At 46.5% G+C, this 22,796-nt stretch overlaps 1 protein-coding gene across 3 annotated transcripts in view; it reads right to left on the bottom strand.

The window, feature by feature from the left end:
- Nucleotides 1-19,618, bottom strand: part of ITGA2 (integrin subunit alpha 2) — a 174,447-nt gene extending 154,829 nt beyond the window's left edge. For 2 of the 3 annotated variants that reach the window (XM_073680315.1, XM_073680318.1), the window contains exons 1-2: nt 19,465-19,618; nt 13,758-13,863 (exon numbers count right to left, since the gene is read on the bottom strand). Coding sequence is in view for 1 of the 3 variants with exons in the window: in XM_073680317.1 (XP_073536418.1) it covers nt 19,465-19,507 (43 nt within the window). In the remaining 2 variants the exon portion in view is untranslated. The remainder of the gene's footprint in view (nt 1-13,757; nt 13,864-19,464) is intronic. The other variant, XM_073680317.1, reaches the window with a different exon arrangement.
- Between the last annotated feature and the right edge of the window lie 3,178 nt (nt 19,619-22,796).

Here is a 22,796-nt window from a genome sequence, read left to right as displayed (position 1 = left end):
GCGCCAAACTGCTCTTGGACGGTTGGGAGAAGTTGCTCTTGGAGGACATTCTGGTACCATTCTTTATTCATGGCTGTGTTTTTAGGCAAGACTGTGAGTGAGCCGATTCCCTTGGCTGAGAAGCAACCCCACATATGAATGGTTTCAGGATGCTTTACAGTTGGCATGAGACAAGACTGGTGGTAGCGCTCACCTCTTCTTCTCTGAATAAGCTGTTTTCCAGATGTCCCAAACAATCGAAAAGGGGATTCATCAGAGAAAATTACTTTGCCCCAGTCCTCAGCAGTCCACTCCCTGTACCCTTTGCAGAATATCAGTCGGTCCCTGATGTTTTTTCTGGAGAGAAGTGGCTTCTTTGCTGCCCTCCTTGAAACCAGCCCTTGCTCAAAGAGTCTCCGCCTCACAGTGCGTGCAGAAGCACTCACACAAGCCTGCTGCCATTCCTGAGCAAGCTCGGCACTGCTGGTAGTCCGATCCCACAGCTGAAACAGTTTTAAGATACGGTCCTGGCGCTTGCTGGTCTTTCTTTGGCGCCCTGGAGCCTTTTTGACAACAATGGAAGCTCTCTCCTTGAAGTTCTTGATGATGCGATAGATTGTTGACTGAGGTTCAATCTTTGTAGCTGCGATACTCTTCCCTGTTAGGCCATTTTTGTGCAGTGCAATGATGGCTGCACGTGTTTCTTTAGAGATAACCATGGTTAACTGAAGAGAAACAATGATACCAAGAACCAGCCTCCTTTTAAAGTGTCCAGTGATGTCATTCTTACTTAATCATGACTGATTGATCGCCAGCCCTGTCCTCATCAACACCCACACCTGTGTTAATGGATCAATCACTAAAACGATGTTAGCTGCTCCTTTTAAGGCAGGACTGCAATGATGTTGAAATGTGTTTTGGGGGGTTAAAGTTCATTTTCTGGACAAATATTGCCTTTGCAAGTACGGTAATTGCTGTTAAGCTGAACACTCTTTGACATTCAGGAGTATATGCAAATTGCCATTACAAAAAATGAAGCAGTAAACTTTGGAAAAATTACTATTTGTCTCATTCTCAATACTTTTGGCCATGACTGTACACCAGTATAGGGAAAATATCTATAATTCCTCAGCGTGGACCACAGACCATAGAGTGGCGGAAGGGAAGAGACGACCCATCTCAGCATATTTCTCATTTACAGGCATGACTGTCACATTTCAATTACTGGTTTGGTTAAAAAAAAAAAGCTGAATATCTTCATTGCAGCTGCATGTGTTACTAACATACTGGAGTGGAATGGATAAGGCAATTATTGCGTTTTTTTTTCAGCGTTTTTTTTTCTGCGTTTTTTTATGCAAATCTTCAGCTGCATTTTGCAGTACCAGCAAAGTCTATGAGATTTCAGAAATCTCTTGCACACACCTTAGTTTTTGTTTCATCAGTATTTTGTGCTTTGCATGTTTTTTTGCAAAACAGAACATGTCATTTCTTTCAGAGTTTTTTCACCCATTGGAAGTAATAAGTGGTGAAAAAGACACATCAAAAATGCAGGTGTCAGGTTTTTCAGCGTTTTTGTACCAAAACCAGAATGAGATTTTTTTTTTCCACTGAACTTCATGTACATGCATAAAGAGAAAAAAGGACAGTGAAAAAAAAAACGCACCAAAAACCAAGCAAAAAAGCAAGAAAAACCCAGAATAAACCTCCTGCCAAGAGATCAGGTTTTGCTGCAGAAAAAAAACGCATAAATAATGCAATGTGTGAACATAGCCTAACAATAGACTGAAAGGATTGCATGAGCAATAAGTGATACCCCATTGGTAGGTCCAGTTCATTGGTTTATTTGTGGACCCGGGCCTGAAAGATGACTAATTCATATGGTGCAGCTATGTTTCCCATGATCAGACATACCGTATTTTTCGGACCATAAGACACACTTTTTTCCCCAAAATTTGGAAGGAAAATGGGGGGTGCGTCTTAGGGTCCGAACGGTACTTTACCGGTGGTGGTGGAGCGGGGATCGCAGGGTCCTCCGGCAGCGGCAGAGGTGAGATGCGGCTGGAGCCGGAGCCTGTACCTGTGCTGGTGCCGGGTGGTGAAGCAGAGGTGCTGGGGCCTGTGCTGGGGGGTGAGGCAGAGGAGCCGGGGCCTCTGCCGGGCTGTGAGCGGTGTCCGGCGGTGCGGCAGAGCAGCATGTGCGGCTTCCGGTGGCCGCGGCCATCTTCCCGAGGCCGTAATCCACAGGAAAATGGCCACCAGAGCACCGGGTCGGCGCATGCGCCTGCTCCGGCAGCCATTTTCCTGTAGATCACAGCCTCAGGCCGCCGGAAACCGCACACGCTGCTCTGCCGCATCGCCGGAAACCACTCAAAGCCCGGCAGAGGCCCCGGCACCTCTGCCTCACCGCCGCTCACAGCCCGGCACAGGCCCCGGCTCCTCTGCTTCACCGCCGGCCACCGCTCACAGGTCCAGTCCACAGGCCCCAGGCCAGGCTAGGCCAGTCCACAGGTCCTAGGCCAGTCCACAGGCCCCAGGCCAGGCTAGGCTAGTCCACAGGCCCCAGGCCAGGCTAGGCCAGTCCACAGGCCCCAACCAGACAGGCATCTCACCTCTTATGCTGCCGCCGGGTTCCTGAGACAGGGAACGGAGAGACCTGCAATCCTGCCCCACCACCCCCCAGGTAAGATACCTAATCAGACTATAAGACGGACCCCATCTTATAAAAATAATTTTTTTTCCTATTTTCCAACCCAAAATTTGGGGTGCGTCTTATGGTCTGGTGCGTCTTATAGTCCGAAAAATAGGGTACTTGTTTTTGTGCTGTGCCCAACAGAGGAGCTATTCCATTGCTTAGAAACTGTTTGTGTGTGGATGTGACGCTCGCAGCCCTGCCCTGGGAAGATGGGGGGGGTTACTCGGGGCCGGGTCCTATGGAAGGTAGGGTGCAGCCGTGGCCTGGACCCGTCCCATGCCCAGGGCCGTCACATTCAAAAAGGGATGTAAAGGCTATCAGGGTTGAGTGGTTGCTATCGACTAAGCCACCTGTGGTACCTGGTGAAGGCCACCAGCGCTGCAGCAGTCCTCCGAGGCGGGATGTTATGGCAGCTGACGTTGATACTACTCCCCACAGGTGGAGCAGGGCCTCGGGGCAGCGACAGGGATGGAGGGAGTCGTAGTATAGGGTGTCTGGTGCTGCGCAGTGTGGTGCAGAAATAACGAGTCCTGAGGCCATAGGGGTCGACTTCAAGGGTTGTTTACTCACGATGGAGAGTGCAGCTGCAAGGCTTCTCCTTGCTCCTCGCGGAGTTCTGCGGTCACCAGAGACGGGGTCCGACAACCTCCGAGTAATTCAAGTGCTCAATCAGGACCCCGCACCAGAGTGTTCCTAGACTTCAGACTGAGTCCTCTCCTGTCTGTGTGTGTAGATAGGCCGGGTCTCCCTCTGGACTAAGCTCAGAAACAGGGTACGGGTGGCAGCTCCACTCCTTCCGTTACCTGGTGGGATCCTCAGGGCCTGCCGGGCTTCCCTGACTAGGACGTGGAGTAGCAAAGTCAGGTGTCGGGGGCCGGTACCCCTCTTGCAGCCAGAATCCCTCTGACTAGATCAGATTAGCGAGGACAGGTGGCGTATACCGCTCCGTCTGCATCCCCCTGGGATCCTTTTGCGGCGGAGCTACACTCCTAAGCTCCGGGCCTTCTTGGTCATGGTCCTTGACCGGGTTGAGACATATGTTAACTCAAACCTGCCCCTCGACCCAAGGCCAGGGTACGAGGGCCGTGTCCCCATCCACTGCAGGTCCACACAGGATCCACGTTCAGGGAGGGAGATCACAATCAAAGAACCAAGAGCCAAGATGGCTGTGTATTAAATATGAAATACTAAGTGTAAACTAAATGTGAGTCCTCCACCCTAACCCACTACATGGTTCCCCCTATCTTTTGGTTCCCCAGTCTCCCAATTTCCAGTAGGGGCAGCACCTAGTGCCTACTAGCCCCCTCTGGTGGGAGAAGTGTGGTGTTGGATGAGGAGGTGAGGTCCTGATCACTGCACCGTTCTTACCTCGAAGGAGGGATACCACACCCCATTAGAGAGGTGCAGCATCCCTGTGGCAGTCGAGCCCTCAGGGGCGCCACATTCCCCCCTGGTGAAACACAGCACGTCCGCGGGCTGCAAAGAGAGCAATACCTGGTACAGTCTTTTTATATAACAGTAAACAATCTTCCCTTTATGGGAGGCACTTCTTTAATGTTTCAAACAGCATATAATATAAAAGTACAAAGGTATAAAAATATAAGAGTATAAAACCATCCAGAGACATTTATGCATAGACAGACGGACTAAAGTGCAAGGACTAAGAGTCAGTTCAGAAGCATGAGGGACCTGTCCCAAACCCCCAACGTAGGCCCTGGGGTGGCTGCATGAAGATCCCGAGTTGGACCTCCAGGAGAGCCACTCCAGACAGGTTTTTCTTCTGAGGTCTGAGGTAGAAATAGCTGCGGTTTTACATAAAACCAATAAGGAGAACCTAAAGAGATGCAAACTATTTACAGATAAAGAGTCTGTCTGCTGCAAGTCCGCAGGGACAAATGTCTCTAGAAACCGGGGAAAAACATGGTCAACATAAACATTATAACTTTAAACAAGTTACAGCTGCCGGGGCTGCTTAATTCTCGGGTCCCCTGCAGGGAAAAGGCTCGTTCCTCCCGACGGAGGCTGACCGTTCCTCTAAGGCCGAGCGCGAGGGGGCATGCCTCCCGGACACCTTGTGGACATCCAGGGTGCACCACCCCCGCACCCCGTGATGGCGGGTGTACGTGACTATGTCACCCGGGAAGAGGTTCCGGCCACGGTGTCCCTTTTTCAGCCGCGGCTCGACGTCCCGCCGGCTGACGAAGACTTCATGCTCATGCTGGGAACTCCGAATGAATCCCCACCTCATGGTGGAAGCGGACAACTTGCCCTTCCACATGGGGGCTTGGACGGGTCGCCTCCTCCTGGCGGGCCCGGGACTTTGCAGCCTTGGCGCGCACCTCGAGGCGCTCGCAGCGGACCTCCCTCTGGCGTTGCTCCAGGCCGAGTTGGAGGATCTGCTGACGGCACAGCTCGCTCCTCCTCCGTGCTTCAGCCCGGGTCTCCCAGGGGAAGCCCATCAGGTCCCCCCCTGGTTGTCCCAGGCCCACTCTTCAGCCGCCGACCAGGTGACTGTAGGTGCGGGCAGCGGTGGCAGCAGGGGCTGCTGCGGGTCCTCCGCAAGTGCGGACCAGTCCGGATTGGGGTCGGTGGATACCCCGGCAGACTCAGGATCTTCCGAGTCAGGAGTTGGGCGGCAGTGCAGGTCCCCGCCGACAGCAGAAGCTTCAAGCTCCGGGGCAAAGACCTGCTCCCAGGTGACCACGCCGGGCAGCAGATACTCGGTCATGAGGTCCAGTACGGGCACAGTAGGCTCAGCAGCCAGGGCAGGGGTAGCACACTCACCCGCCTCTGGGCTGCTCGCGACCTCTGTCACCGCTTCTTCCTGAGCTTCTGCTCCCTGGCGGCGGTTCCGGATGCACAGCAGCATTTCTTCACGCCACGCAGCAGACGCCGCTCTCTGGGCCTCATTCAGTCTCCGCGCGAGACCCGGGGCTTCCTGGTGGAGAAATTCAATATCTCCCGATGTGAGGATCGTGCCGCCTCGCTCCCTGACGGGAGAAGAATCTGGACCGGGTTCGGAAGGTTCCGTTTGTTTCGCTCCAGCAGCGTTCATGTCCGCTCCTGAAGGTCGCCAAACTCCAACTGCTATGGCCGCACCTTGTTGTTTTTCCATTCCCTCCTCTTTTTGGGGCGGCTCCAGGGCGGTATGTTGACAGGCACGCCTTCGTTCAGCCCATCCATTTTGACAGGCATTACCCCGCGGACAGTCTCTGATGGAAGGGGCGGTCCGCACTTTTGGCGCCATGTGGGAGCCTGGCCCACGATAGGAGGTGTTAGGAGACCGTCTTTCTGATGCACTAAGGCGTCTGTTCTTCTTGGGCGGGCGCTATTTTAAGTGGAAACGACAGTCTAAGGTGTAAGGCGCACAGTACCCGGTAGCAATGGGCAATTTCCTTCCGTTTCCCAATCCTGCTGACTACGCCAGTGATGTGACGCTCGCAGCCCTGCCCTGGGAAGATGGGGGGGTTACTCGGGGCCGGGTCCTATGGAAGGTGGGGTGCAGCCGTGGCCTGGACCCGTCCCGTGCCCAGGGCCGTCACATTAAAAAGGGATGTAAGGGCTATCAGGGTTGAGTGGTTGCTATCGACTACGCCACCTGTGGTACCTGGTGAAGGCCACCAGCGCTGCAGCAGTCCTCCGAGGCGGGATGTTATGGCAGCCGACGTTGATACTACTCCCCACAGGCGGAGCAGGGCCTCGGGGCAGCGACAGGGATGGAGGGAGTCGTAGTATAGGGTGTCTGGTGCTGCGCGGTGTGGTGCAGAAATAACAAGTCCGGAGGCCATAGGGGTCGACTTCCAGGGTTGTTTACTCACGGAGAGTGCAGCTGCAAGGCTTCTCCCTGCTCCTCGTGGAGTTCTGCAGTCACCAGAGACGGGCGTCCGACAACTTCCGAGTAATTCAAGTGCTCAATCAGGACCCCGCACCAGAGTGTTCCTAGACTTCAGACTGAGTCCTCTCCTGTCTGTGTGTGTAGATAGGCCGGGTCTCCCTCTGGACTAAGCTCAGAAACAGGGTACGGGTGGCAGCTCCACTCCTTCCGTTACCCGGTGGGATCCTCAGGGCCTGCCGGGCTTCCCTGACTAGGATGTGGAGTAGCAAAGTCAGGTGTCGGGGGCCGGTACCCCTCTTGCAGCTGGAATCCCTCTGACTAGATCAGATTAGCGAGGACAGGTGGCGTATACCACTCCGTCTGCATCCTCCTGGGATCCTTTTGCGGCAGAGCTACACTCCTAAGCTCCGGGCCTTCTTGGTCATGGTCCTTGACCGGATTGAGACATATGTTAACTCGAACCTGCCCCTCGACCCAAGGCCAGGGTACGAGGGCCGTGTCCCCATCTACTGCAGGTCCACACAGGATCCACTTTCAGGGAGGGAGATCACAATCAAAGAACCAAGAGCCAAGATGGCTGTGTATTAAATATCAAATATTAAGTGTAAACTAAATGTGAGTCCTTCACCCTAACCCGCTACATGGTTCCCCCTATCTTTTGGTTCCCCAGTCTCCCAATTTCCAGTAGGGGCAGCACCTATGCCTACTAGCCCCCTGTGCTGGGAGAAGTGTGGTGTTGGATGTGGAGGTGAGGTCCTGATCACTGCACCGTTCTTACCTCGAAGGAGGGATACCACACCCCATTAGAGAGGTGCAGCATCCCTGTAGCGGTCGAACCCTCAGGGGCACCACATGGATGTCAATCTTTATGTATGCACTTATATTTATTGGGATACCATCATGCAAATTTTACCAAACTTCGAGTGGGAGCCAAAGCCAGGTGAGGAACAATCAGAGAAAAGGTATAATAGAAACAAGTCACTAATTCTGCATTTATCACCTACTCCTGGTTTTGGCTCCCACTCCTGAGAAATAATACTGACTGAATACTGACAAAATACTGATAGTGGGACCATGGCCTATACTCCATACTTGGTCTCCTCAGTGAGAGCCAGTGTCCTCTGGCAGTTCTAAATGAGGCTTTTCCGTTATCTTGCTGCTCTCCAATCGCCATTTGGTGTCCTATAAACATTTTTGGCAAAATTTATCATCCCTTCTATGTTAGTTTTCTGCCATCAAAAACTGTCAAAACTAATTACGTCGTATGTGCGCAAAATTTTGCCTTTTTGCACTGGATCAGCAGGGATCAACTAAATTGTGTTGCCCACTGCCATGCTGCAAACACATTGTATCCGTAAGCTGGTGGAGATTTCCTTTTTCTGGTGCACAGAGGGCTCTAAAGATGTGAAAATGTATTAAGAGGCGTAAATTTTCGGCATCTTACGCTAGTGATCTGTAGGTTCAAAACCAGTAAAGAGACATTGGTCGTGATCAATTTTAGCTTTCATATTCGCAGTTGATGTTTAGTCCTCAATTATAAGGAGTAAGTGGATTTTTAGACATTAAGTTCATAAATGGAACTAGTGAAAAATCTTTTATTTTGGAGCCTTGAAATCATCATCATCATCATACCTTCCTAGTGTCCTCATTTTGCGTGGGCAGGAAGCAAAAATTCAGTATGGCACCATGATAATTTATATTGCCAGGTGGGTACAATTGAACAATTGCCATGACCTAATTCGCCATGGTTCTCCACACCAGAGCGGCTCTGAGGTACAGCTTTTTCAGTAACATGCAGATTCTTGCCTTGAACATTTTTGCAGAAATTATTTTCTGAGTCATTTCTTATTAAAGACACTGAACACTGCAGAAATCATAAATGTATATAGATTGGCAATATAACTGGAAGCCATGGTGGTAGCTACAAGGAGTGCAGAAGGTGCTGATGTCTAAGGTGCCACATGAGAAGGTACAGTTGCAATATCATAAATGATGCATAACAATGGGATGGGACTCTGTTACAGGGTTTACAGTAGAAGAAGAAGGTCAAATAACAGCAAATGTCAATTCATGAACAGTGATGTGGTTCTGCCATGTTTTCTACAGAAGCTCAATATTCTTGCCTTAATGTCATGCCAGGAACTAGGGCTTCCATTTATGAGGGAAATCCATGAATGATCACCGCAGCATGAGAATCCATACATTTTCTAGAATTCATGGAACGACTTGTGCTCTCGTAAACCAAGATTAGGACGGAAGTATCCAGAAAACAAGATGTTTAATGCCAGCCATCATTCCTCTAGGACCAAGAGCTGACAGATTGTATTCAATCGAGGATGAGCTAATGTGGAAGCGTAACTTCAATGCCTTGATTCCCATGGGCTACTCCACATCACATTATAGCACGACTGTCATATAGATATTTTGACAGATGAGTTTCTGGATCCACCCAAATGCCAAAGTCACGACTGTGCTGTACCCTCTGTACCCCCTATAATTACAGCAACAGAAAAGTAAGTGAATTCAGTTTGCCCAATTTTTGTTTACTTGAAGGTTGTAATACACCTTGGATATCTGACGGCTGAAGAAGAGCGCATGTGTTCTCAATAGTAAAAATGGAGTAAGTAGCCACCAGACACATTTGGCAGGGGCTTATCTCACGTGAAAAAAATAGGATTAGGCATGTTGAAGTTCAACAAGATCTTATCCTTCTATATTCCTATCATTTGAAAATTAGCAGGAAATTCAGGATACCGCCATACACATTAGAAGGTCTGCAAGAACTGTTGAGATCACTGAATTTTGGATGACTTTCATCTAATATGTACAGTATTGCTCCTTTAGAATGGCTTAAGAAAAACAAAATTAAGACTTTGGAGTGGCCTAGTCAACGTTCTGACCTTAATCCTATTGAGATGCTGTGGCATGACCTTAAAAAGGAAGTTCATGCTCGGAAACCCTCCAATGAGGCTGAATTATAACAATTTTGCAAAGATGAATGGCCAAAATTCCTCCAGAGTGTTGTAAAAGAGTCATTGCCAGTTATTGTAAACGCTTGATTGCAGTTGTTACTGCTAAGGGCCCAACCAGTTATTAGGTTTAGGGGGCAATCACTTTTTCACACAGGGCCCTGTAGGTTTGGATTTCTTTTTCCCTTAATAAAAAAGACCTTCATTTAAAAACTGCATTTTGTGTTTACTTGTGTTACTTGGGCAACACGATGACTCAGTGGTTCATTCGCTCAGTGGGTAGCACTGTACTATGTATAGTCCAGCTCGGTGGCTCATTGGTTAGCACTGCAGTGCTGGGGTCCTGGGTTCAAATCCCACCAAGGACAACATCTGTAAGGAGTTTGTATGTTCTCTCCGTGTTTGTATGGGGTTCCTCCGGGTTCCCCGGTTTTCTCCCACACTGCAAAGACATACTGATAGAAAATGTAGATTGTGAGCTCCAATGGGGACAGTGCCCATAATGTCTGTAAATTGTCTGAATTGTAAAGCGCTGCAGAATATGTTGGCGCTATATAAATAAAAAGATTATTATTATTGTACATCCTTGGTATGTCACAATACAGAGAAAATATATAACAATGTCATAGTACAAAGATAACAAAACAGCAATGTCACAGTACAGGGATAATGTACACAGTAATGTCACAGTATGGGAATAATGCACACAGTAATGTCACAGTACAGGGATAATGTACACAGTAACGTCACAGTATGGGAATAATGCACACAGTAATGTCACAGTACAGGGATAATGTACACAGTAACGTCACAGTATGGGAATAATGCACACAGTAATATTATAGTACAGGGATAATGTACAAAATAATGTCACCGTACAGGGATAATGTACACAGTAACGTCACAGTATGGGAATAATGCACACAGTAATGTCACAGTAAAGGGATAATGTACACAGTAATGTCACAGTATGAGAATAATGCACACAGTAATGTCACAGTATAGGGATAATGTACACAGTAACGTCATAGTATGGGAATAATGCACACAGTAATGTCACAGTAAAGGGATAATGTACACAGTAATGTCACAGTATGGGAATAATGCACACAGTAATGTCACAGTACAGGGATAATGTACACGGTAACGTCACAGTATAGGAATAATGCACACAGTAATGTCACAGTACAGGGATAATGTACACAGTAATGTCACAGTATGGGAATAATGCACACAGTAATGTTATAGTACAGGGATAATGTACAAAGTACCGTATTTTTCGGACTATAAGACGCACTGGACCATAAGACGCACCCCAAATTTTGAGGTGTAAAATAGGAAAAAAATTTTTTTTATAAGATGGAGTCCATCTTATAGTCTGATTAGGTATCTTACCTGGGGGGTGGTGGAGCAGGATCGCAGGTCCTTCCGTTTCCTGCCTCAGGAACCTGGTGGCAGCAGAAGAGGTGAGATGCCGGTGTCTGGTTGGGGCCTGTGGACTGGGGCCTGGCCTGTGGACTGAGGCCTGGCCTGGGGCTTGTGGACGGGCCTGGGGCTTGTGACGGGCCTGGGGCTTGTGGACGAGCCTGGGGCCTGGCCTGGCCTGTGGACTGGGGCCTGGCCTGTGGCCTGTAGACTGGGGCCTGGCCTGTGGCCTGGCCTGGCGAATGGGGCCTGGCCTGGCCTGTGGACTGGGGCCTGGCCTGGCCCGGCCTGTGGACTGGGGCCTGGCCTGGCGCTTGTGGACTGGGGCCAGTACCTCTGCTGGTGTCCGGCGGTGAGGCAGAGGAGCCGGGGCCTCTGCCGGACTGTGAGCGGCGTCCGGCGGTGAAGCAGAGGAGCAGGGCCTCTGCCGGGATGTGAGTGGTTTCCGGCGATGCGGCAGAGCAGTGTGTGCGGTTTCCGGCATCCTGAGGCTGTGATCTGCAGGAAAATGGCCGCCGGAGTTCCGGGTCGGAAGCCGCACACGCTGCTCTGCCGCACCGCCGTACACCGCTCACAGCCCGGCAGAGGCCGCGGCTCCTCTGCCTCACCGCCGGACGCCACTCACAGCCCGGCAGAGGCCCCGGCTCCTCTGCCTCACCGCCGGACACCAGCAGAGGTACAGGCCCCGGCTCCAGCCGCATCTCACCTCTGCCGCCTCCGGAGGACCCTGCGATCCCCCTCCACCACCACCGGTAAAGTACCGTTCGGACCATAAGACGCACCCCCACTTTCCTTCCAAATTTTGGGGGAAAAAGTGCGTCTTATGGTCCGAAAAATACGGTAATGTCACAGTACATGGATAATGTACACAGTAACGTTACAGTATGGTAATAATGCACACAGTAATGTCACAGTACAGAGATCATATATACAGTGATGTCACAGTACAGAGATAATACACAGTGATGTCACAGTACAGGGATAATATATACAGTGATGTCACAGTATGGGAATGACTCGCCCAGGGGGGATATGGGGGGAAACTCGGTACCCGGGCCTTGACCTTCTATGGGATGACACGGCAGTCGGCTCCCGGGCCCGTACCCTGGGGTCACTCTTTAAAAAGGGGATTTTGTTAACAGTTTTGTCTCGTGACGCCACCTGTGGTTCCTGGTAATGGGTACCAGCGCTGCTGCAGACCTCCGGGGGGTGATGGGATGGCAGCTGGGATGTTTCTGCTCCCCACAGGCGGAGCGGGCCCCCGGGGCAGGGTTGATGGAAGGGATGCAGGTGAGAGGTGGCCCGGTCGGGTCAGGGGGAATGACGGACACGCACACAGGGGATTCGCTTCAGTACCTTTACTGGTGTAATGGCTGGTATGGTCCAGGGTACTTAATAGGAAGGGTGCACTTCAGAACTCTCCCCAGTTAGCGGGTATAAGCCCTCCTGATCATTTTCTTCCTCTCTCTCTGAAGCTTCTGACCAGCCTGAAACTAGGCCTAGCTTCTGTACTCTTTCCCTCTCCTCACCTGCATGCTTGGTGGTAAGAACTTTCTTCTGGCTACCACTATCCCTGGACGCTGGGGCCTTCGTGGTTCCTAGTTCTTTAAATGATTGTAGCTTCAGGTTGACCAGGGGTTTAGAATCCTCCTGGTATACCGGTTATTCCTACTGGGCGTAGAGGACCCAGTAGGCGCGGACCCGGTGTCCGGCTTGTGTTCTGGGGTGAGCCTAAGATACTCCTCTGCCCCCATAACTCCTCTCACTCTTCTCCTTACCTCCGGCCACACTCTAGGCCCTGAGGCTTCAGCACGTGCTTTAGGCCCTGGCTGGCCCTCAGCACAGAAGCTCACATGCTGCTTCTTTACTGATTTCTGTGCCAGCACACACTGACTGCCTAACTCCACCCACCAATATATATCCCTAACAGGCTCCCTCTGGTGGTATGAGGTGGAAGGGTGGAGGTGTCTGTTATGTAATGAGGGCCTCTTGTGGAGAAGTCCGTCCATGCACCCTTTTGGGTCCTGTGGTACCTGTGGTAGCAGGGTGCCACAGGAATATTGTGCAGAGTGATGTTATAGGACATAAATAATGTGCACAGTGCTGTCACAAGAAAAATATATTGATCTACAGTATCAATGCAGTTACACTAGTTTTATGGTCATTTTAAAATGTAGGTGGGGCTTATGAAAAATGGGTGTGTCCTCAAGTGGCTCAACAAATTTACTACAGTTTACACCAGAATGTGGCATAAATTCTAGGGTAAGTCATTTTATTAAGTGGTGTGCGCCTCTCAAATAGGTTTCTCACTCACTTGCCGTCACATGAAATAATAAATCCAAATAAAGCCAGAGCCTTTACTGATGAAGACTGTAAGAGCCATTGAGGTAAATGATTGGCTGCAGCAGTGATGCTCACTGTAGCCAAAATACAGAGACCAAAGCAACGGTGGAAAGCTGGATCCGGTGAGGGTGAGTACAATCAGGATTCCTCCATTGGTGATTCCAGAGAAAGCTCAGGCAAGGCAGCGCTGTCAATCACCAGTGAGGGAGGCAGGGCATGCAGAAACAGTGGACAGAATGACGCATTGAGCCAATTGGTCACACCCAGGGTGCACCAAGCAGCCTAATTAGCATATTTGATGCTGATTTGTTTGCAGAACAGGTTTTGTCCTTACTGTATATTGTCAGTTTGAGCTGGCAGAATTAATTGAAATCTGAGAGAAAATGGGCCATCGAGTTGCTGAGCCCCATAGCAGCCTGCTAACCTGGTAGTTATATTCATGTTAAGGCACATCTTGAATATTTACTCTAACACATTATTGAGAAATATGAGACTAAGGATGACGCAAACTTACAGTCGGCATTCTCGATACGGAGGCTCTGCTACCCCTCTGCCGTGGGGTCACCAGCTGTGTTGACGTTCCCTGCCTTAAAATGGGAGACTGTCATCAAATGGGTTTTCTAGAGGGACAATAAAACAACATTGTCTGAGGCTTTGACATATGCACAGCTGTCAGATTCCTGTACGCTCCTCATGCACCCAAATAAATGCAAACTTTGTTACAGAGAACCTCCCCTAATATCTAATACTTGGAAATAATAAATATACATAGGTTTGTGTGTCCTCTAAAATTAGGAGTGTTCTATTCAGATATTTACCCTGTCTCAGTCATAAAAAAGAATATCATCTTATGCTAAAGAGGTTCTGCAGCAGCTGTGGTGTGTATTATAAGGTGTTTACCTTAATGTCCAGGAGGCACATTTTCCCCGGTATTGCATGCATCTGGATTCTCTCGATAGAAGTGAATTAGGAGAAGCCAAATATGTCTACTCAGCACGTGACCGCGCGCGTATGCATCACTGGGGAATCGTGAAAGCCTGCGTACAGCACACTGTCATGTTTCAGAAATCTGCATAGAGTGACTGCAGACTCTCAAACCTGGACATCCCCTTTAATCTCGTAAGTACCCTACAATTTTTTTTTAAATTACTTAAATGCACGTATTTGGTGACACAGATCATTTTTGCTGTTGGTTTTCTTTAAGCATATTGCCTTCTTTGCTTCCTATGACCTCTGTGTTGCATAGAACCTGTCATTAGATTCATGCTTTCCAAACCATGGACAGCATCAATCAGAGATTGACCTGTCAATCGAGTAGAGAGGTATGGGGAGAGGCCAGACGTAGACTGCATTGGCCAGCTTCTCAAGTGATGTTGTCTGTGATACTCTGACGCGTTTCAGAGTAAAATATACCCTACTACAATCATGCGGCCAGGCTCTGATTCATGCTGCCCGTGGTTTAACATTACATGGCAGCATTATTTGGTCATTGAATGCCAGGTTCAGTTGGGTATTGAATAGCAGTACTATATGGAAAACATATAATGTATAATGTGGTCATAGCAGGAAAGCAATTGTAAGGTAATTGTAGGGTAGTCATTTTAAGATAAGTCCAAGACAGAAGAAGAATCGGCGGCTTCAAAATGTGGTGCTGGGGAAGGATGTTATCAATATCATGGATGGCAAGAAATCAATTTTAAAACAAATCAAGCCAGACATGTCACTTGAAGCAAGGATCACCAAAGCTATGACTAGAGAAGGACATCGATGACCCTGGAGTTCCCTTCCAACTCTAACATTCCATGATTCTATGGTCAGAAGAATAGAAGGAACAAGGTGAAGAGGAAGACCAGCCACCTGAAGGCTTGATACTATCAAGATAATGGTGGAGGGGAGAAGACCTTGGTGGACCTATCTAGGCTTGCCCAATATCGATCTTCCTACAGCGTGTTCATGCATCAAGTCGCCATGCTGTAAAAAAAATTGTGAATTGCCACTTCAGGGCACTCAATGGCTGCAGTGGCGGGCATTGAATAGTATTATTTTCCATTGATGACCAGGCAATATTTATCATAAAGTCAGCCCTGAATATATCCGCGTCCAGACACTGTGATGTGACTGCCAACCAATGGAGTAGCGTGCTGTCATGTAGATGTTAACATCCCCACTCCAGTCACCTCCATTAAATCAGTACAGTATTTGTGTGACCACCATAAGTCATTAATTCCCATGTAATTTACGTGGCCTAATAGGCTTAACGCCGGTCACAGATGTATTACACAGGGGCAGATTTTATTAATACTTTAGTTCAGATTCATCAGCTTTCACCAATTTTATGCTTTATGGTGTAAAACTGCTTGAAATGTTGCAAAATTTTTGTGCAATGCAAAATTGCGTGAAAAATGTGTGACTTTTGTCATTTTTACACCAGTTTAGAACATTTCCTTCAAGTTTGAGATAAGTGGGCGCAGTTAGGATAGCATGGGATGCCTTCAAGAGGTCCCGACAAATTCATCATAATGTACGGACATCACAAAAGTAGCGACAATTAGGACAGAACTGTACTGCACTGAAGCACCTTTTCTGGCGGTGGCTCACAACAGTTGAAAGATGCGCTAAACTAATTAAGAGATGAACGTCTTTTAATGAACTTGTTGCATCTTACTTGGCGTGCAAAACGTAAGTCTTGATTAATCAAACCTTTTGTCTTAAATGTATACAGCTTAGAAATCGACTAAATAATATGCCAATTATATCCCAGGGGATCATGCTGGATGATGAATTCTGAGCACCATGGGATACTTTTAACTTTTATAATGAACTAAAGTAAAATGCAGGTGCAATTAAAGCCACACCCCCTTCCAGTAGGCCACTCCCTTTCCAATAAACCACATCTCTTTTCATCTAAGTTACCCTTCCCCTAACGAGATGCAAAAAGTGTCGAAAACACATAAAGTTATTTTCTCCTGATTTTTTTTTTTTTAACACTAACTGAATCAGAACTCTACATCCAGAACTACGCAGTAGGCCCCTGCCCCACTATCAGTATTTGGTCAGTATTCGGTCAGTATTTTTCTCAGGAGTGGGAGCCAAAACCAGGAGTGGGAGATAAATGCAGAATTGGTGACTTGTTTCTATCCTTTTCTCTGATTGTTCCTCACCTGGTTTTGAATCCCACTCCTGAGAAAAAATACTGACCGAATACTGACCAAATACTGATAGTGGGGCCGTGGCCTTATACAGATAAGCACTTGCCAGTGTTCACATTTCTGTCAACTTTTACAAGCTAACGAGCTATGTGTAAATTCCTCTGAACTCTGATGCTGATGAATAATAAATATTGCACACGAGTTCCAACAGATTGTTCACCAGTGTGTCAAAAACTGGAAAATAAAAATGCATAATTTCATAATGCAACTCTCTACTAATCAGTCTCCCTCTTTCTAAACTCTCACCTCTCCAATCGATCCTGAATGCAGCAGCCAAAAGCATTATCCTGTCCAGCCACTACACCAATGCCTCCACTCTGTGCCAGTCATTGCACTGGTTACCCATCTGTTATAGAGTACAATATAAAATAATCACTCTCACCTACAAAACTCTGCACCACCCTACATCTCCTCTTTTATCTCTGTCTACCACCCTTCCCGTGCCCTCCATTTCGCTAATGACCAAAGACGAACATCCTCAATAATCTCAACCTCCCACTCCCGTCTCCAAGGCTTCTAAATGCTGCGCCAATTCTTTGGAATGCACTATCCCAGACAATTCGATTAATCCCCAATACCAACAGTTTTAAGCGTGCCCTAAAAATGCATTTCTTTAGACTGGCCTATCGCCTCACCTCACTTATCTAACTATTCCCGAATCTGGTCCTTAGTATCATCTGTTCACACACGCTCCATGCACTTAATAGCCCTCTGTGTCTGTACTTGTTCACACACTGGTTGGTGACCGGTTCATACAGCGTTATGTGAACACCCTATTTAGTAGCTGACCGTACAATACAAGCAGTTGTTACCATCCACTTTTCGTGTCTCCCCTATTTCCTCATAGATTGTAAGCTTGAGAGCAGGGTCCTGTCTCCTCTCGGTATCTGTTGATTTATGTGATTATTGTTATTCTGTAATGTCTTTTATTGTCTATACAAGTCCCCTCCAAAATGTAAAGTGCTGCAGGATATGTTGGCGCAATAGAAATAAAAAATATTAATATATTGATAATTTACCTAAACCAATTTTCATGATAAGCTGACCACTGGCTGGCGCTGTGAATGATTTGTTTTATTGCCACTTTGGAAGGGAAAGCTAAGATGTTACTTTCACTCACACAAGCCATGGTTGCCTGCGCTGCTCCTTTGATCTGACTTACAGTTTAGCTGAAGGGCACCAGATGGTTTAGGAAGGAGGACAAGGAGGACTAGTAATCCGGGTCTTTATAGATAATGGAGAAGCAGGACAAGTGTCTCTGGAAACTCAAGGCCAAAGACCTTGCTGACCTCCCATTAAACTGCAGGCAGACAGGACACTGACCTCATTAAGATGGAAAGTTAAGAAAGTTTTAGGATGAGGAGAAGCAATGAAAGGCTACAGTGTTGCCAATATGTAGCAGAGCCCAGTTTCTTTGAGTTAAATGACAAATTCAGCTCTGCTACAACAGCATCTGTAAACACAAACAATGCAAGTAAAATACTACAGGCAGTCCCCTATCTCTACACAATCTATTACTTATTCCAGGTTCTTATTGGTGATAGTGCAAGCGTGCCCTGAGCTCAATTTGTCAGGTGTAGTAGAGACGGGTATGTCATTTGGAACAACTCACGCTGATATCACAGTTTGCTAAACTTTTACATAGGACTTCAAGTTATTCATGGTATTGAATCAGCTCAGCTACATCTGAATTCTGATAATTACATATTATTTATCAATGCCACAGAGCCAAGTTTGCATTTGGCATAACCCAATAAAATATTACAATTTTAGTGATTTTTTTTTAAATTGAACTCTATAACTTAACACGTTGTAGAAAAATGGCGAAGTCACCTCTGCTACTTGTTGTAAATGTCTGCATTAATTAAACAATTATTAATACAACATAATATTTTGTAATAAAGATGTAGAAGAGCTGAATTTGTTAAGAAGGGCCTTAATAACCCTGGTCTTCTGGGATACTGCTGTGCCTTGTTGTATTTTTGGCAGCAAGAACAATGCAGTCTGAAGAACTATTCTTGCTGTCAAAACCCAGGTGGTACCCCTTATTACCCTCAATAAAGTCACAGGGGTCCATCACTGACCATCTGTATTTGTTGGCAGGTCTGTAGTTTATATATGGAGCTAATGTGAACATAGATTGTAGGTTTATCTGCAGTCCTATGTAAAACCACAAACGCAATTACAAAGAATTGTGACAAGTGACAAACTCAGATCTGCTACATCTGACATATTGGATCTGCTACATCTAACAAACTCAGATCTGCTACATCTGGCAAACTCAAATCTGCTACATCTGGCAAACTCAAATCTGCTACATCTGGCAAACTCAGATCTGCTACATCTGACAAACTCAGATCTGCTACATCTGACAAACTCAGGTCTGCTACATCTGACAAACTCAGGTCTGCTACATCTGACAAACTCAGGTCTGCTACATCTGACAAACTCAGGTCTGCTACATCTGGCAAACTCAAATCTGCTACATCTGGCAAACTCAAATCTGCTACATCTGGCAAACTCAGATCTGCTACATCTGACAAACTCAGGTCTGCTACATCTGACAAACTCAGGTCTGCTACATCTGACAAACTCAGGTCTGCTACATCTGACAAACTCAAATCTGCTACATCTGACAAACTCAGGTCTGCTACATCTGACAAACTCAGGTCTGCTACATCTGACAAACTCATCTAATACATCTGACAAACTCAGAGCTGCTACATCTGACAAGCTCAGATCTGCTACATCTGACAAACTCAGGTCTGCTACATCTGACAAACTCAAATCTGCTACACCTGACAAGCTCAGATCTGCTACATCTGACAAACTCAGGTCTGCTACACCTGACATACTCAGATCTGCTACATCTGACAAACTCAGGTCTGCTACATCTGACATACTCAGATCTGCTACATCTGACAAGCTCAGATCTGTTACTCATTTTACAGTCCATAAAAAGAATTACAGACAAGTTGCTTTATGCGGAAAATCAGTATTAAAGGATCTTACCTTGGATTAGCAGCAGCAAAGAAATGTAATTTTTTCTGTCCATCTTGAAGCAGAAAGAAGCCACAGAGTAGAGACCTGTTACTGGCACTGATGTGGATGGCAGCAGCCAAGCAGAAAGTTAATAGCTCAGCCTTCAATGTAGCTGGAGATCTTATAGGCAAAAGGCAGCAATGAATGGCTGGGGTGGAGCCAGAGCATTTCACAATGCAGACACCAAGTCAGCACACAGCAGAGCTCCTACCAGCAGCTCCTGCTCTCAGGTTGGCACATGAGTCAGTGTGTGCCCACTCAGTGTGGAGAGATAGCACTCTCATGAGTGGGTGCAGGGCAGGCCATCATAGTGATGAGAAGGTGTGCAGGACTCCGCACAATGGAGACACATTCACACACATGGTGCTTGCAGCACATATCAGATTACCCTTGATTTATTCTGTCCCTTAGGCTGTGTGCACAAAAGTTTTTTCTATGAGTTTTTGAAGTATATCTGCTCCAAAAAACACCTGAAAAATTACTCAAAAGATACTTGAACAACTGATCCTATTCATTTCTACTGTAAAACCACTTTGGGCTACGTGCACACAGAATTTTTCAAGGAGTTTTCGGAACAAGAACCAGACAGAAACAGTGTTTTGATGAGGATTTTCTGCTCCAAAAACCTGTATATGTGCACATGATGTCTTTAATCCAATTGCGGAGCCGCTAGACTTTTCTTTCTCAAAGCTGCTTCAGGAAAAAAAAGTGTTTTGAGGTAATCTTCGCAGGTGTCTTTTTCCTATATCTTCTATTATAGAGAATATTTGGCTTCGAATAAACATGTTACTTCTTTTAACCGATTGAAGGTTTTCCGGACTTTGAAGTGGTTAAAAGCATTAACAGAATATTTAGTGTGTGCACAGCAATGTCGTTTTGTCTTCTCCATTTTTTGCGGCGGTTTTCCATCACTTTTTCAAGCGGATTCCAAGCAGAATCCTCTTGAAAAAGACATTGCTTGCACATAACCAGTGAGCGGAAACTCCAAGTTTTAGAGGTGTTTTGAGATTTTGAGGAGGATTCGGAGAATTGCTGTTCAGTTTTTACTCTAAAAACCGATAAAAACAGAGTTTCTTCTCAGTTTCGGCTCCGAAAACTCTGCTAAAAGACCCTTAGGTATCTGCGTAGCATCTTAGTCTATATATTATTTATTATGTCTATGTAGTTTTTGAAGCAGAAGACAATTTGGGAAAACGTCTCTTTTTTTAATTTATATAAGATTTTATGTATAAATTGTAGCAAAAGCCGCCTGAAGACTCGTCGGGTCACTTTTAGTTGCTTTATGACTTTTCTTAGTTAAAAAGGGCAGAACATATGCACAGCAAGTCTTTCTGACATTGCTGTGCATATTTTCATTATTTTTAATTTTTATTAATTTCTTTTCAGGCATCTTTCAGGTGGAATCTGTGTGCACATACCCTTACTCTGGCTTCATACTTCAATAAAACAATAAGTTCAGGTTCAGCTTTCTCTTTCTTCTAGACATCCTCTCCTTGATATCCTGTCTTTTTTCATTTCCTTCCTTATATTTTAATATCATTGTACATTGTATCACTGTATCTAAATATTATAGAAATGCCAAGGAAAACAACATAACCCTGTGTAGCTGTGATCCACATGCTACATATACATCCCTTGCTAGAATAAATCTTACTAGGGGGTGTCAGTCTGATATACACAATTTGGATAAAAGTATTGGGACGCCTACACATTACACCTACAGGAGATGTCCAGCCATAACAGCTTCCACTCTTCTGGCAACACTTTCTACAAGATTGTTCAGTGTATTTTTGCCCCTTCATGCAGAAGAGCTGAGCTCTTTGAGGCCAGTCATGTTCTCCCACACCAAACTCCCCCAACAATAACTTTATGGACCTTGTGATGATGATGTTATCACCTGATGTAACAGAAGAATGATGTGCCATAAATTCCATAACACCTTCCCCACTAATACGTTTGCCAGAGGCAAATGAGGCCAATTGTGACATTGGTTTGGTTTCACTAATGCCAGGATGGCAGGTGCCACTGGTGCTTCTGCTGGTGGCTATTACATTCCAAGCTGGGGTATATTGCTTTTTTTTTCTTCGCACTACTCTGTCCATTGCCATTATCAAGTTTTCTTTTACCATACATTTTGTACAATACCAGGGGCGGACATATCATTGCTGTACAGGGGCCCAAGAGGTAAGGGGGCTCATTTCTACATTCAAAGCAGGTGCAATTTTAGGAGCTTTTGGGCTGCAAAGGACCCATATAGTATTCTTGCACCGGGGCCCTTTTCTGTCTGTGTTTGCCAGTGTACAACAATATACTATATTATAATATACTTTTGACAATCTTTTCAATGCCGACCTTTTATGTTCAACCCTTGTCAAAAAGGATGTATCAGGTACGTAGGTAAATGTACAGAAAATAAAATGTGCTGTCTTGCTGCTGCTTTCTAATGCATAATAATGAAGAAAAAATTGTAATTGTAATTCAAATGTTGCAGAACAAATGCCAGCTACCCCATATTCCTGATCAGTCATACTGCTGGCACTGGTAACGCTGCTGCTGGCACCTCTCCTATCTCTTTCTTCCCATATCAATTGACTCTCTCTACTATTCCCAGACTAATAATCCCATTTTATTCAGTCCTGAAGTTGTACATCGCATTACTTTCTGGAGATAGAGATAACCAGACATTTTGAATTTCAAGTTTGTCAGCTTTGCCATACTTTCTTTTGTTGAGCTGCGACCTCTGACACACTCTCACTATCCTAAAATTACCTTAAAATTGCTGCTGCATTCCCTGCCTTGACTATCATAAAGGCTATGATAGTCCCTACCGATTGGCTGCATTAGTCCATGTGACGTAATTGCTGCAAGGCATTATTGTGAAGTCTGCGTGATCATGCCTGAGGCCATGTTCGCTTTATGTTACTCATGCCTTCTTCTGCAATGGGTAAAAAGGCAGTGTTTTTTTGTGATTTGCCCAAATCAAATTGCAAATTGTTTGATTTCACCGAGAACTGTGTATTTCATAAAAATCAACTTGAATTTGATTTGCATTTATTTATTTATTTATTTTACTCACTTATATAGCACCATTAATTCCACAGTCTTTTACAGACATTAACGGCACTGTCCCATTGGGGCTTACGATCTAAATTGAACCGTTCTCAAACAAACTGTCCTCAGGGGGCAGCGATGATGTCACTCACTGCTTCTATCTCCACCCCCTGATGATGATTCATTTGAGGGCAGTGTTAGAATCTGAGGCGTGGCTCTGGTGTCACTCACCTTACTTCTTTCTCCACGCC

This window comes from Phyllobates terribilis, unplaced genomic scaffold, assembly GCF_046119375.1.
Source record: "Phyllobates terribilis strain yellow unplaced genomic scaffold, ASM4611937v1 Scaffold_1__5_contigs__length_1240528914, whole genome shotgun sequence".
NCBI lineage: Eukaryota > Metazoa > Chordata > Amphibia > Anura > Dendrobatidae > Phyllobates > Phyllobates terribilis.
This window is presented reverse-complemented; position numbering and strand designations above follow the sequence as displayed.